This window comes from Manis pentadactyla, chromosome 13 (assembly GCF_030020395.1).
Source record: "Manis pentadactyla isolate mManPen7 chromosome 13, mManPen7.hap1, whole genome shotgun sequence".
NCBI classification, from domain to species: domain Eukaryota; kingdom Metazoa; phylum Chordata; class Mammalia; order Pholidota; family Manidae; genus Manis; species Manis pentadactyla.
This window is the reverse complement of record NC_080031.1, coordinates 12,300,359-12,313,424: the sequence shown is the minus strand read 5'-3', so window position 1 is coordinate 12,313,424 and position 13,066 is coordinate 12,300,359. Positions and strand designations below refer to the sequence as shown.

At 49.9% G+C, this 13,066-nt stretch overlaps 1 protein-coding gene across 5 annotated transcripts in view; it reads left to right on the top strand.

Annotated features, from left to right (window-relative positions):
• The window catches only part of KIRREL3 (kirre like nephrin family adhesion molecule 3), a 519,419-nt gene that overhangs the window by 385,890 nt on the left and 120,463 nt on the right, over positions 1 to 13,066 (top strand). For all 5 annotated transcript variants that reach the window (XM_036930095.2, XM_036930093.2, XM_036930090.2 and 2 more), the window contains exon 3: positions 12,234 to 12,311. In XM_036930095.2, coding sequence (XP_036785990.2) covers positions 12,234 to 12,311 — 78 coding nt within the window. The remainder of the gene's footprint in view (positions 1 to 12,233; positions 12,312 to 13,066) is intronic.

Here is a 13,066-nt window from a genome sequence, read left to right as displayed (position 1 = left end):
CCTTAGACCAGGCTACCTCACTGTGTCCTCCAACCATCCAACAGAAAACCTTGTCCAGATTCACAGGAGATAATGTGAATCTGCAGTTCAGGCCAGTTCCCTCCTCACAGCTGTGACATCATCTGCAGACAGGCCAGAGCCTGGGTCAAGGTCCCTGATGGTTTCTTAGGGGCAAACAGGTTACAGACACACAGGAAGCCCTGCTGCGCACATGCACTGAACCCCGTGAGCTCCGTGGCTCCAGACCAGACCAGCTGGTCAGCATGGGTGCATGCCTTCTGTGGCACCATCCATCCCTACTCCAAGTATTAAGCAGCCCACAAATGACCCAGCCAGCAGGTTGGTGGGGACAGGTAAGCAAGGAGGAGGTAGTGAATGGTGGCAAATAAAAATCTTTTTGTCTTCAGAGATTTGTCTAAGGCGTCAGCTGCAGGCTGGAATTCCTTCCCGTTCTCCCACCATGATCTGTAAGCACGTGCATTCTCCCTGACCTCTCTCGTACCATCCCAGCCACCCTCATCCCCTGCTCTGGTGGGCTGCTAGGTTGGATGGCCCCAAATGGCATCACCTTCCAGCCAGGGCTCAGCTATTGATGTTCAGGGTTCATGCAGTCCCTGGCATGCCTATTAGCAATCAGCCTCCCGCTGGGATGGACTCGTGGTAAATAAACTTTCATGTTCTTATTAAGTGATGGCTGGTGGTTCAGAATCACTCTCCTGGATCTGTTTGAGTTTGATTCCTTAATCAAAGCTCTCAGGGTCTCCTCGGCCTCCGCACCGCTGAAAGGTTATCATTAAAGAGAAGAAAGGCACTTTGATTTCTGTTGCCCAGCTGCCAGCTTGGATCTGGGGTTCTGGGGGGAGTTGGGGGACTTGGTTTTACCCCAAGCCTTGTGTTCAAATCCCAGCTCTGCCATTAGTCACTGGATGACTCTGGGCAAGTGCTGGAACACCTCTGATCCCCAGTGCCCTCTAGGAATGTCGCCGGCGTTGTGAGCATTCGAGGAGAACTTTTATATTTGGCTGCAAAGCCTCGGTGGTATGTCAGCTCCTGATCCCCGGTCATAGCTACGTCCTCCAGCCCAAGCAGCAAGGGGCTCCGTGGAGATTACTGGAATCAGTGGACTTCCTCTAAGGCAACTTGGACTAGAACAGGGAGTTAGAAACAGCCTGTGACATTCACTCTAACCCTCTCCCAGAGGCATCCCCCAGCGAGCTCACCCCAAAGACCTGCCTCACCCTGCCATCCTCTCCTCGTCCTCTCCTGTCCCTGCACACCAGGTGGGAAAGCGTTTGTGCTTTCCTGTTTTGGAAGGCTAGAGAAACTTTAGAAGGGCCTCCATGTAGCTACATGGATAGCTAGATAAATAATTACTAAATAAATAAATAAATAAAAATAAACAAAGAAAGCCTCCAACGAGCTTGAACTGCTGCCATGCTGAGAGGTAACTGGCAGATTCAATTTAATTATAAGATCTGGAGTTGTAATGGGGTTCGTGAGGCTCAAGGAGGATTTCAGTAATGGGAGGACAGCGGGGTTCCCCTGCCTTCTCCACCGCCTCCTCTCCTTCCTTGCCGTGCCAGCTGGGGCGAGAGAGGGAGGCTCTGCCCGGAGGATGAGATCCGGCCAACCCCTGGGCCTCTGTTCCCAGGTCAGCCCCAGGACGATGCCCACCCGGGGGACAGTCCTAGCTCAGGAAGCGTGGGAGGACGGGTCCCTCCTTGTGCCACAGGGAAGGTGTGTAGCTTCCAGGTGCATGCCGCCCACACCACTAGGCAGGGCATGGTTACCAGACGGAAGGCAGCCATGACTGCCTTAGGCTGGGCACAAGAACATGGCCTCCCTACTGCCCTGCTTTTCTACCCAGAAAGCAAAGGGGGCAGCCCACTGAGGCTTAGCTGACCCCCTTCCGCCCACAGAGCCCTAAAAGACCCCATTTTCCACCCCACCTCTGACTCCTAGGCCTTTTTTCTTCTTTTGCCCTCTTCCCATGTGTCAGGTGAGGGTAGATGCCTCCCTCCGCCCCCACCCAGTTCAGTCAGATGCAGCTGGAGGGCAAAGGCTGGCATTCCTGCCTGACTCCAGGAATGAATTCTTTAAAGCCAGCTGTGGCCCTGAGGGAACCCTCTTGGTGAATCTTCAGCTTTTATGATTTTATTTGGGCCATAAATGGGTGACAGAGTGGTTTGCAAGCGCGTAACAACAGCAGCAGTGTTCTGCTCCCCTCCCTCTCTGGCCAAGAGCCGTGCTCTCCCACCTCCCTGCCTCCCCAGGAGATAACCCCCCCTTCAGCCGGGACTCCACAGGGTCCTGGGGCCCCCCCAGGGCTTCTCAGAACCCCTGCACACCTGGCCGCAGTGCCCGTGGCTCCACTGGCCAGAGCACCCTCTGAATGCACGTGGTCCCCTCCTTCCCCTGGGGGCTCTGCTGTTCCCCTGGGCTTTGTGTGCAGCATCCAAACTGAGAAGAAGGGCCTGGCAGAAGCGCCAGCCTGGCTCTGGGTTTTAATCCTGGTTTTCTCTCCTCCCAGTCCGTGACTTCAGAAAAATTACCCAACTTTCATGAGCCTCACCTGTGCAATGGGGCTAATAACCCCCATCTTTACGAATCTGTGAAGATAAAATCCACTAATTAATCTTATATCCATAGTCTGTTATTGGGCTTCTGCCTTCCCAAAGATCCAGGCTTCAAGAAGTGCAGGAATGGGGTGGTGGTGACCAGAGGTAGGGGAGGTTTTGCCCTCAAGCCTAGTCCTGTGGGGACTCTATTGGCCCTATAGAAAAAAGAAAAAATAGATGCCCTCTTTCTGCCTGGCCTCCCGGCTGTGACTGACTGGCTATACCAGGCTGAGCCTCGCCAGGGGTAGGGCACACAGCTGTTGAGCATCTGGCCCCATTCAAACAGCCACCAACTTCCAACTTCTCCTAAGAAAAGTCCAAAAGCCTTCCAGTCATATGGCCTTCGGCAGGCGCTGTTCATAAAATAAATAGACCAATGACAGGCCAGGTGAGCGGGTATGGCCTTCAGGATCCTGTTTCTCTGTCATGATCCTCCACAGAGCAATTAACACACTGGGATTAGACATCTTAAATCAGAGATGGCTGAGATAACCTTGTACATGTAGTAAAACTGCTTCCTATAAAATTCTCCAGCCAACATTATCGAACACCACCTGATGCCCTGCCCCTCTCACAAAGACGCTGTAGTCCAAAGAACCTTGTTCATAACCAGGTTTACTGGCCTCAACACTTACTGAGTTTTTAGTTTTGGGGATTTTCAGTTTCCTCTTCTATCAAATAGGAAGAATAGTCGTACTTACCTTATAGAATTATTTTGATTGAAGAAGATAATGGGCACAAAGTACTTAGCCCAGAGATGAATAAGCCATAAGCAATCAACAAATGGCAACTCTGATGGCAATGGTGAATTAAGTGAGCCTGGCCCCAAACGGGTAAGCCCTTGGTGATGCCAGCCGGTGGGGAGGGGTAAACAAGGCTGCAGCCAGCCCCCAGGGGATGGGGTGGCCAGTGTCCCAGTTCCGGTGTACAGAAGGGTAAGGGGGATTCTGCCAAGCTAGGGGCCTGCATCAATGCCCAGGGGGCCCAGGGGAAGAGCACACTGTGAGTCAGCTGGTGGCCATGCTGGAATTCCAAACAGTCCGTGGGAAGGGAGACTCCAGGTGATGGCTGAGGCTAGGGGATGAGCGCAGCCCTCCATGGGGAGAAAGATGACAAGAGCCAGGCAAGGTCTCAGAGAGCCAGCTCAGTGGGCTGAGACTCAGAAGTGGCCAGGAGTTACCTCTCCCGGAGAACAGAGACCCAGAGCGTGGCCAGGTGCGCCAGGCGTGGAGTCCAGCACAGAGATGTGAGCAAGCTCCGCCTCTCACAGCTGAGGAATTCGGGGCAACTCTGCCCCTCCAGAATGTCCATTTCTTTATAAAAAAGACAAGAATGAGAATGCCTAACTTTATAAGGTCAGGGTGAAGATGGAACAAGACCAGGAAAGCACAATGCACAGTGTGCTCAGTGTATATCTGATCTTCCCTGCCCACGATGTACAGACTTGTGGGGCAGCAAGGCGGGGATCTGGAGAAGCCAAAGGATGGATGACCACATGCGCATCAGATTTCCTGCAGCCACATGGGATCTGGAGCCAGTAGCAACACCGACAATCATGGCCCCCACAGCTGGTGGCGAGGAGTTGCTAATACGCCAGCTGCCTTGGCCACACTGTGGTAGGGCTGTGCCAGCCAGTAAATGGCAGGCTGAGGCAGCTGAGGGAGGCAGGAGCTGGCCAAGTGCTATCCCATGTTAGTCCTTCCATTACTACAGGAAGCTGCAAGTTATTTATCGTCAGCTCTCTGAGGGAGCCTTGCTCCCTGCCAGAGTGAGTACGCATGGGCTGGTGGTCACAGAGACTTTCTGGAATGGTCACAATGATTGTTAACTCTTTCTAAAAGAAGATAACTCATCATAAGCTATTTATGTTATTTGTTATTTTAAAAACATAAGATCACAGCTGTTTCAGGTTTCTCTTATAAGATTTTAATTGGTATGTAATAGCATAGTTAATTAAGTACAAATCAATAGTTCAAAATAACTAATTGATACTTAAAATGAATGGGAGAAAACTTAGTTCTAATATAATTAATTCATATTAAATAAGCAATGAAATAGCAATTATGTCTTTACAACATGTAAAGTTTATAGTTCTTTAATAAACTTAGAATTAGCAAGCAATGAGATTCAAAAATTATGAAACAGGTATTATTGGGCTATTAAACATTTATTACTTGTCCTAGAGGGCCAGAGCCATGCACTGGTCAGGATTAATAAACCTTTACTACGCCTCTCTTCAGGTCTCTTTACTATAGAGGTTGACCAGAAACTGTGATCCCTGCATGATTTATGGGTGTCATTTTGCCTGGAATGTGAATAATACTGCTGAAAACAGAACTAGGCATAACCAATACAGAAAGCCAGAACTTAGCAGAAACAAGGCGAAAACTTTCCGAGCATAAGATGCCAGCATCTTTCAATCAGCAAAGCATCTCTGGGCAGAATGGCATTTGATGGACAGTCAGTCCCCTATGAGAGAGGCCAACAAAGGCAAAACCCCAGACACCTCTCCAGCCTTCAAGGTCATGTGTGAGGGCCACCCTGCCACCTACAGCTCCTTGTCCCTCCTCTGGTCTTCTGCAGCAATGACTGCCATCCAGGTGGCAATAACTCTCGTATGCTGCCTCATGACTGAACTGTTTGAACCGTTACTTGTCTTTGAGTTTTATTCACCTTTTTACAAGTCTATGCCTTGCATAAACAACTGGATCACACTCTCATTGGGAAAGGAAGCTTGCCTGGCATGTTTTTGTCTTGCGCATAGTGCCCAGGAGTGCTTGTCGATTGCATTTTATACCTGTTACATTTTATTAATCCGTGCTGGGTGTGGAGGGGTGGTACTAACACTGCAGCAGTAGCAGTCTATTCATAATATCCCACTGCTTTTTATGTAATTCACTACATAAGAATCGGTCTACAGACCAAGACAGTCCCTCTCCAAGGTCAATAAAGCTAGTTAAAAATGTATTTCTTCAGCTCTAAACTCCTGCTCATGTCATCAACCAGGACCCCTTCACCTGGGAATCCCAGAACCTCAAACACGAGAAATCCAAACGTATACCATTATCAGCCCACGGCTTGATCAGCTTCCGCCACCATCACTTCTGCAGACACTGCTCTTCCCAACGAGCAACACTGCTGTCACCGTCGCCCTCTTGCTCTGCTGGAGCCACTCTGTCACTCAGCCCCCCGGTCTCTTCCTAGAAAGTCTCTCGGGTTCACCACTTTCTCTCCTTTCCCAGCACCCCTGGGTGCTCAGCCTCACCTGCCACCCCCACCCAGCTGGTCTTCCTGCCTCACTTCACGTTTCCAGTCCATCTGATCTGCTGCTGCTTGTTGTTGAAGACTAACCCTTTCCCCCTGAAGCTATTAGACTTGCGCACGTCCCCCGAAGCCTATTGACCGAGAAACAGAGTGTCCCTGGCAGGCAGTTTGCTGCAGCTGTGGCAAAGATTTCAGGGGCAGAGGAAATAATGAGGCAGGAGATGGAGCCAGGGACCAGATCCCGGGGCACGTGATGAGCCTTGTCCTGGAGTCTGGACTTTCTCCTCCAGGTGGTGGGGATCCCTGAAGAGTGCTAAGCAGAATAAAGACTGCCAGACCTGAATCTTATGAAGAAGCTCAGGGTGCAGATGATGGGGGAGGCAAACCCAGACAAGGAGGAGCTGTGCATGAACCGCTGAGAAGTCACTAGCCTCTGAAGCGTGCCTCCCAGTGGTTTATCACGTCCTTTGGATGACTCGTCTCACCTTTCTGAGTCTTCCCTTTCCTTCCAGAACAAAGGGGGAAGGGGAACTGGAGGATGTCTAAACCCCAATCTGATATATTTTTTCTGTTGGTTGAACTCACCCTTGTCAAGTGCTTCATTCTAGGCACCTTCTGTGAAGTGCTGACTCACTGGAGTTTCAGAGTAACCATGAGAGGAGGGTCTTACTATTAGGATCCACATTTTATAGATGAGAAAAGTAAAGCTCAGAGAAGCCCTGAGGACTGCTCACTGTGAAGTGCTGGGGGAAGGCTCCAGCCAGCTCTCGTAGCGTTGAAGCACGCACAGCCTCCCCGTGACCCCAGCCAGGTCCCGCTGACATGTCTCCATGTGATCTCAGGAACCGTCTGGTGAGCTATGGGCAGCCCCAGCCCTGCTCTCCTGTGTCAAAGTGGCAGGTATGTAGAGGCTCTGAATGTCCCCCTAGAAAGCTCGGGGTCCCTGCTCCTGCTTTCTGACCTCAGACTGTCTTCAGAAAGCAGGAAGAGAGCAGATGTCAATGCATCATCTCTCACCAGGAGGGTCACCACCATCTCTCAACTGCTCCCCCTTGTCTGGGCTTGCCTCCCCCATCATCTGCACCCTGTGCTGCTTCATAAGATTCAGGTCTGGCGGTCTTTATTCTGCTTAGCACTCTTTAGGGATCCCCACCACCTGGAGGAGAAAGTCCAGACTCCAGGACAAGGCTCATGATGTACCCCGGGATCTGGTCCCCGGCTCCATCTCCTGCCTCATTATTTCCTCTGCTCCTAAAATCTTTGCCACAGCAGCAGCAAACTGCCTGCCAGGGACACTGTTTCTTGATCATAGGCTTCAGGGGACAAGCTCAAGTCTAATAGCTTCAGGGGGAAAGGGTTAATCTTCACAAGCATCCCTGAACTACTGTGACTGGGCAAGTTGGGCTCAGGAAGGCTCCCAGTGCACCGAACAGGCTCAGAAAGGTCAAAGCAGGAGGAGCTGGTCCCTGTCCGTGGTCACCCGCTCTATCTGCAGTGACTCCAGAGCTCATTCGTGTCTAGCTAGGGTACTGAGCAAACACTACCCCCACTAGTCCTCCTCACACACTGGAGACGGCAATGCTAGAGTCACCATGGGTTGCCATTGAGGGCTCCTGGGCACACAGACCCGCAGCCAGCCCTCCCTTCCCACCGGCCCTCTTTCCCATCGTCTCTGCCACCAGCCCTACTGGCTGCCCTGCAGTCAGCTGGCGCCCCCTGTCGAGCCTTCGAGCGGCCAAGATGCTGCTCCGTGCGGGAGCTCTGCGACCCAAGGCATTGGTTTCAAGGAATCTTGGCCAATGGAAACAGCTAGGCCCTGTGAGATCTCCTTCTCCTCCCTTCCTGTCGGAGTTAGTTTGCTAGGGCTGCTGTGACCTAGGACAACAAACTGGGCCGCTTAAACTGAAGAGCATTCTCTCACGGTTCTGGAGGTTAGAAGCCCAAAGTCAAGGTTCTGACGAGGCTGGTTCCTTCTGAGGTTTGTGAGAAAAGGATCGGCTCCAGGTCTCTTTCCTTGGTGTGTTAGATGCTGTCTGCCTTCTTATTCATATCATGTTCTCTATGTATGTATGTCTGTCTCCAAATTTTGGGGGGACACCAGTCATATAGGATTAGGGACCCTTGTGACCATGTTAATGTAATGACCTCTGTCAGGTCCCCATTTCCAAATAAATTCATGTTCTTGTGCACTGGCTTCCATATATGGATTTGAGGGGAGACACAGTTCCCCCCACGACACTGTCCCAGCGAGGACCACTCACCTCTGTTCTCTAGTCTCTGGTCTGTCCTGATTCATAGCATCAGCAGCCCTGGGATCCCAGACCTTACCCTAGACTGAGCCGGAAATCACACCTGCATTCTAGCCTGAGCATGTTACCACCGAGTGCTTCGGCCTTGGACTGTCATTTTACTTCTCTGAGCCTCGGTTTCTGAAACCAAAAGGGAGGAAATAATTTCTGCCTTGCCTCACAGAGCTCCTGGGAGCACCTAATAAGACAGCGAATACGACAGCATCATGAAAAAATAAGCACCCCACAAATGTGAAGGACTAGCACTGTATTATTATCATCACAAGTAAGAATAAAGGAATCCTATGGCTGGAGAAAGTTCCATCGTCACCCTGTGGAACTGAAGGAAAACCGTTCCATTTATAGAGCCATCTCTTTGCATCCCTCCCAGGAGGAAATCTCCCATTTCCTAGACTCCCATTCCGATGAATTACAGCTTTCATTCACTCCACAACCATCTTCCCCTAACCTAATTCACTGTGCTACATTTAAGCCCACCTGATTTTTATTCTGACCTGGTAGGGCAGAACTGATTACTACCCAATATTTTTTATTCGACCCTTTCATTAAATTACCAGACTTTTCCTGAGCACTTGGCATTTGCCAGGCATTGTGCTTGGGACTAGGGGCTCAGAGCTGGAAAAGGCACAATCCTGACCCTTCTGTTGCTCACAGTTGAGAGGCCAGGAGTTCCAGGGGTGCAGTCTGCCCTCTCCCTAAGAAACATGCCCTTTCCCCATAAATGTCTCCTTGTGCAGACTGTATTTCCTAAACCTTTGTTCTCCTCAAAAAGTGCCCTCCACACCCCCATCTGCAGGCGACCCTGGACTTTATTGCTATGTACTTTCCTTCTAAGCCAAGATGACTGAATTCACGTCAGTCACTTTGCATGGACACCCTCGGTGCATGTGGTGGTTCTGCTGCAGATAAGGGCTCTCAGCCACAGGCTGCAGCCCCAGACTCTGTGAAGAAGACCCATCATCTTGCTATTCTAAAACAAGCGTCTGTGATCTGATTTCACCATCGGTCCCACTGCCATGTGACAAGGAAAGTGGCAGTCTGGTGGCTGGTCTAGCAAGTGAAAGATTCTTGTCCTTTCTGTAACATTCTATCATCTCTCCCCTAAGAGCCCCCGTCAGTCTGTCTTGGATGAGTTTCCCCAAGCCAAAGCAGTTAGTTCCTGCCTCCCCCTGGTTCTCTCCCTGACCAGTATCTTTGATAACAGCCACCTCTCCACCTGTGTTTCCAGATTCTCCTCCTCTCCCCGACTTCAGGCCCCCTGGGAGGCTTCCTCGGGTAGAGGAATGACCTTGAATTTAGCTCTGCAAATCTCTCTGAGGAACATCCCAAGTTTTTGCATATGGATAGCTAGGTAATTTTCACTTCACTAATCCTCCGGCCGCTCTTTCTTGCAAAGGTCCCAGTGGCTTCTCCCCACTTCTCAGTAAGAACTCAGCCAGAGAGCCCTCTCACGTAATAAATTTCTGCAGTGTGCTTATTAGCGCCTTACAATGTAGCTGCCTAAATAATTAAGACTAACCCGCACGTGTGAAAGTAAATGAGCCAAATACATTGAGAAATTGCCTTGTCCTCCATTTCTTTTATTAATCAGATTTTTTTTAAACTTCATTTCCTGCTCATTTGCAAAAATCAAACGTGGTCAATGAAGTTCTTACTTATCATATATGTACATGCAGCCTCTTTCTTTAGGACATCACTCTGGGGGTTAGCCTATTATGTGACGTGGGACGGGTTGAGTTGGGGTGGCAGAGATAGCCAACATAAATAATCCAGATTCAACAAGTTGTCCACACTCTCTAAATCTTTAGGAGAAGTATGTCCCCTCCATTTCCCTAAGAGTTTAGGAAGCTGTCCAGGAAGACCAACAGGAACATAAGCCCAAATCCATCCAGCGTCTTCAGTCCCCGCTTCTCAGAGCTCCCCAGGGCTCGCTCCTGGGCTCAATCCAGGAACCAAGCCCCTTCTCATTAGGCCACTGCTCAAGTACTTTACTTTAGATGGGCGTAAGAAGTCAACAGAAAATATAATAAGACTCGTCAGCAATTGAATCATTCTGATGATGAACAAAACGCGTGCAGTTATAATGGGCTGGTTGACTCTGCCCCTCGTCAGCACGTTGAGGTTTCAATATAGTGTCAGGCAAGAGGCTATTCGCGGGAGCTCAGCGCCTCCTCACAGCTTGTACTTCCTCTGGCCCCCTCCTGGCAGGCTGCATTCCTGCCTCTCCAAGGTGGTTGCTAGAAAGAATCCACAAATATAGTAAGTAAACATCAAAGGGGCTTTGATCCACACGGGCCTCGACAGAGCAGGAGCCCTTGAAGAAAGGGCCAAGGCCTTGGATGGGGGAACTTAACATCGTCAATCTGGGCGCCTGAGATGTAAGGCTGTTTGAAGTGAGGGCGGTTTGGCCGTGCCTTCAGACGAGCGGGCGAGCGTGCAGAAAAGGAAGAGAAGTGAGTGCCTTTGGAAAAGGCACGCTCAGATCTGCTTCTCTGCTCTTTACTGATAGTTAATAAACCCCTTTAAAGAATCAGGGGATCAAAGCTAACATCCTTCCTGGGCCATGGCATTCTGCCACTGCCCGCCATGCTTTGTTTTTCTCTAGGGCAAGAGCCCCTAAGCTTGACTTCTCCATCTCTCCCAAGCCCTTTCATCTTGCTACCCATGGAGGGTGGACCTGGGCAACGGGCAGTGGACAGGGAGGTGGGGAGGAGGAATGAGCCCACCCTGTCTAAGCCCATAGCAGCCTAGATGCTGACTGGCTGGGGCGCAGAGAAATACCCACTGTGGTGGGAGAAGTTGCTGTGACACACCACTCAGTGGAACCCTCCTCCAAACCTGGTAGAGGGAGCCGCTGAGTGCCCAGAAAGCCCGGCAAGGCCCGGGAGGAGATGCAGCCTCATTCCATCGTCCAGAAATCCTACCCCTATCCCTTCACCAAGTGTATGGCAGCTGTCACATTTGTATGACTTCTGAGCAAAGAGGTTGGAGCAGGGATTCTAAAATAATCATGGGAAGTCATTTAGCATCTCTGAACTTCAATTTCCTCATCTGCATAATATGAATAGCAATGACCGAGCTGCCTACCTCACAGGGTTGTTGTGGGGATCAGAAGAGAAACGGTGTGGAATTGCTTCAGAACCCACAAAGTGCTAAAGACAGATCAGGATTAAAGAATAAACACCAGAGAGGAACACTCGCCTTCCTGTGAGGCAGGTGTACTCCAGTCCAACACTCATGCACAATGGGCGCTGATTTACAAAATGCTGAGCAAAAAAAAGCCTCTTGCAGTTGCTACCTAGAATTGTTGTTCCACCTCATTTTCCCAATTGGAACAAAGTCCTGTGAGACTAGAATCTATGTTTTGTGTCTCTTAACCATCCCAACACCTGTGCTTCCTGCTGAGTGTCCACCTCATAAATGCTTGGTGCTGGTGCAGAATTGTGAATGAATATAAAAATGCACAGGAATCTCCTGCCCCAGAAATTCATTCTCTCCCAAAAGGTAGACTCCTTCTACCTACACATCTTCCCGCAAATTCACCCAACCACTTCTTCACCCTCTGAGTCACCCACTGTGTCTGGTTGCACTGCTCCATCCTGGATACCACTGGCTGGCAGTCCTGACCACAGTCCAGTGTGATCTGGCATAGTCCCCAAACCTGGGATACATAGGGCCTCATTAACCTCATAGAGCAGTGGTTATGAGCACAGCCTCTTAGATTCAAGCCCCTGGCTCTACCACCTACAGCTGTTTGGTAACACATCTGTAAATGGGGATGCTGTAAGACGGGGATAATGATGGTATGCACTCATATTGTTGCGAGAATCAAATGAGGAGTTATTGGCTTAAAATTAATCCTGGTCCATAGTAAGTGGCAACCTACATAATAAGTGGCAACTTAGATAATAAACTCATGGAAATGTTTGTTAAATAAATAAGTAGCCTTGTTTATAAGAGCTACAAGTCTTACATCCCCTGCAAGGGGCCTTCACTGACACCTGACTCATTCCCAGCTCACCCACCTGTGCTTTTCTTCCAGAGCTTGGCCTCCAGAGGAGAGGATGCTGCTTGGTGCTGGGCTACATGGCCAAGGACAAGTTTCGGAGAATGAATGAAGGTCAGTGAGAACCTTCCCACCCTCTTGGGAATAATGTGGAAGTGGAAGTATGCCTTACAACTGCGGTATCAGGGAAAAGAACCTGGGACATCTCAGAAAGGACAGCGTACAGATCAGCTTTTTCCATGAAGCTATTTATATAGTAATGGAGGGAAGAGTAGCTAGTGCCTGAACCACGGTGTGCTGATTCTTAAGCATGCCCCTTACACTTCCTGTCCCCCACCCCTTTGGGTACTCTACTTCTCTTCCTCAATCTTTCCTACCTTTTGTTCCCCACCCACCCATCCCCAGGGCAATTAAATCTGCTTCTATTATCTTTCCTAATCCAGGCCTCTCTACCTTCTTCCTCAGTCATTCATATTTCTTGAATACCTATTGAATAAACAGCACCTTTACAGGGCACTTGGGGAAATACTGACGAATAAGGCTGAGTTTTTGTTCTGAAACAACTTACAGTTGGAAACCTCTTTTCCAACTCTATTGGCCCTGCCTCTCCCTCTAACTATGGACCATTCTGCCTTCCTCTTGCACTGGGTCTTTCCTCTGAGGCTTGACTGGGTCACAGAAGGCTTAGGGAAGGTATTGGCATTGAGGTGGAGGCAGGGATGTGAAAGGATCACTGTCACTTACAGGTCTGCTGTCATAAAGAGCCAGTCCCCTCATCCCCAGCCATCTGTCTCCAGGCAGCTAATAACCCTCTCCATCACATGCCACAGACTGTTTGTCAGGATTCAAAAGTAGATAAACAATGGCTG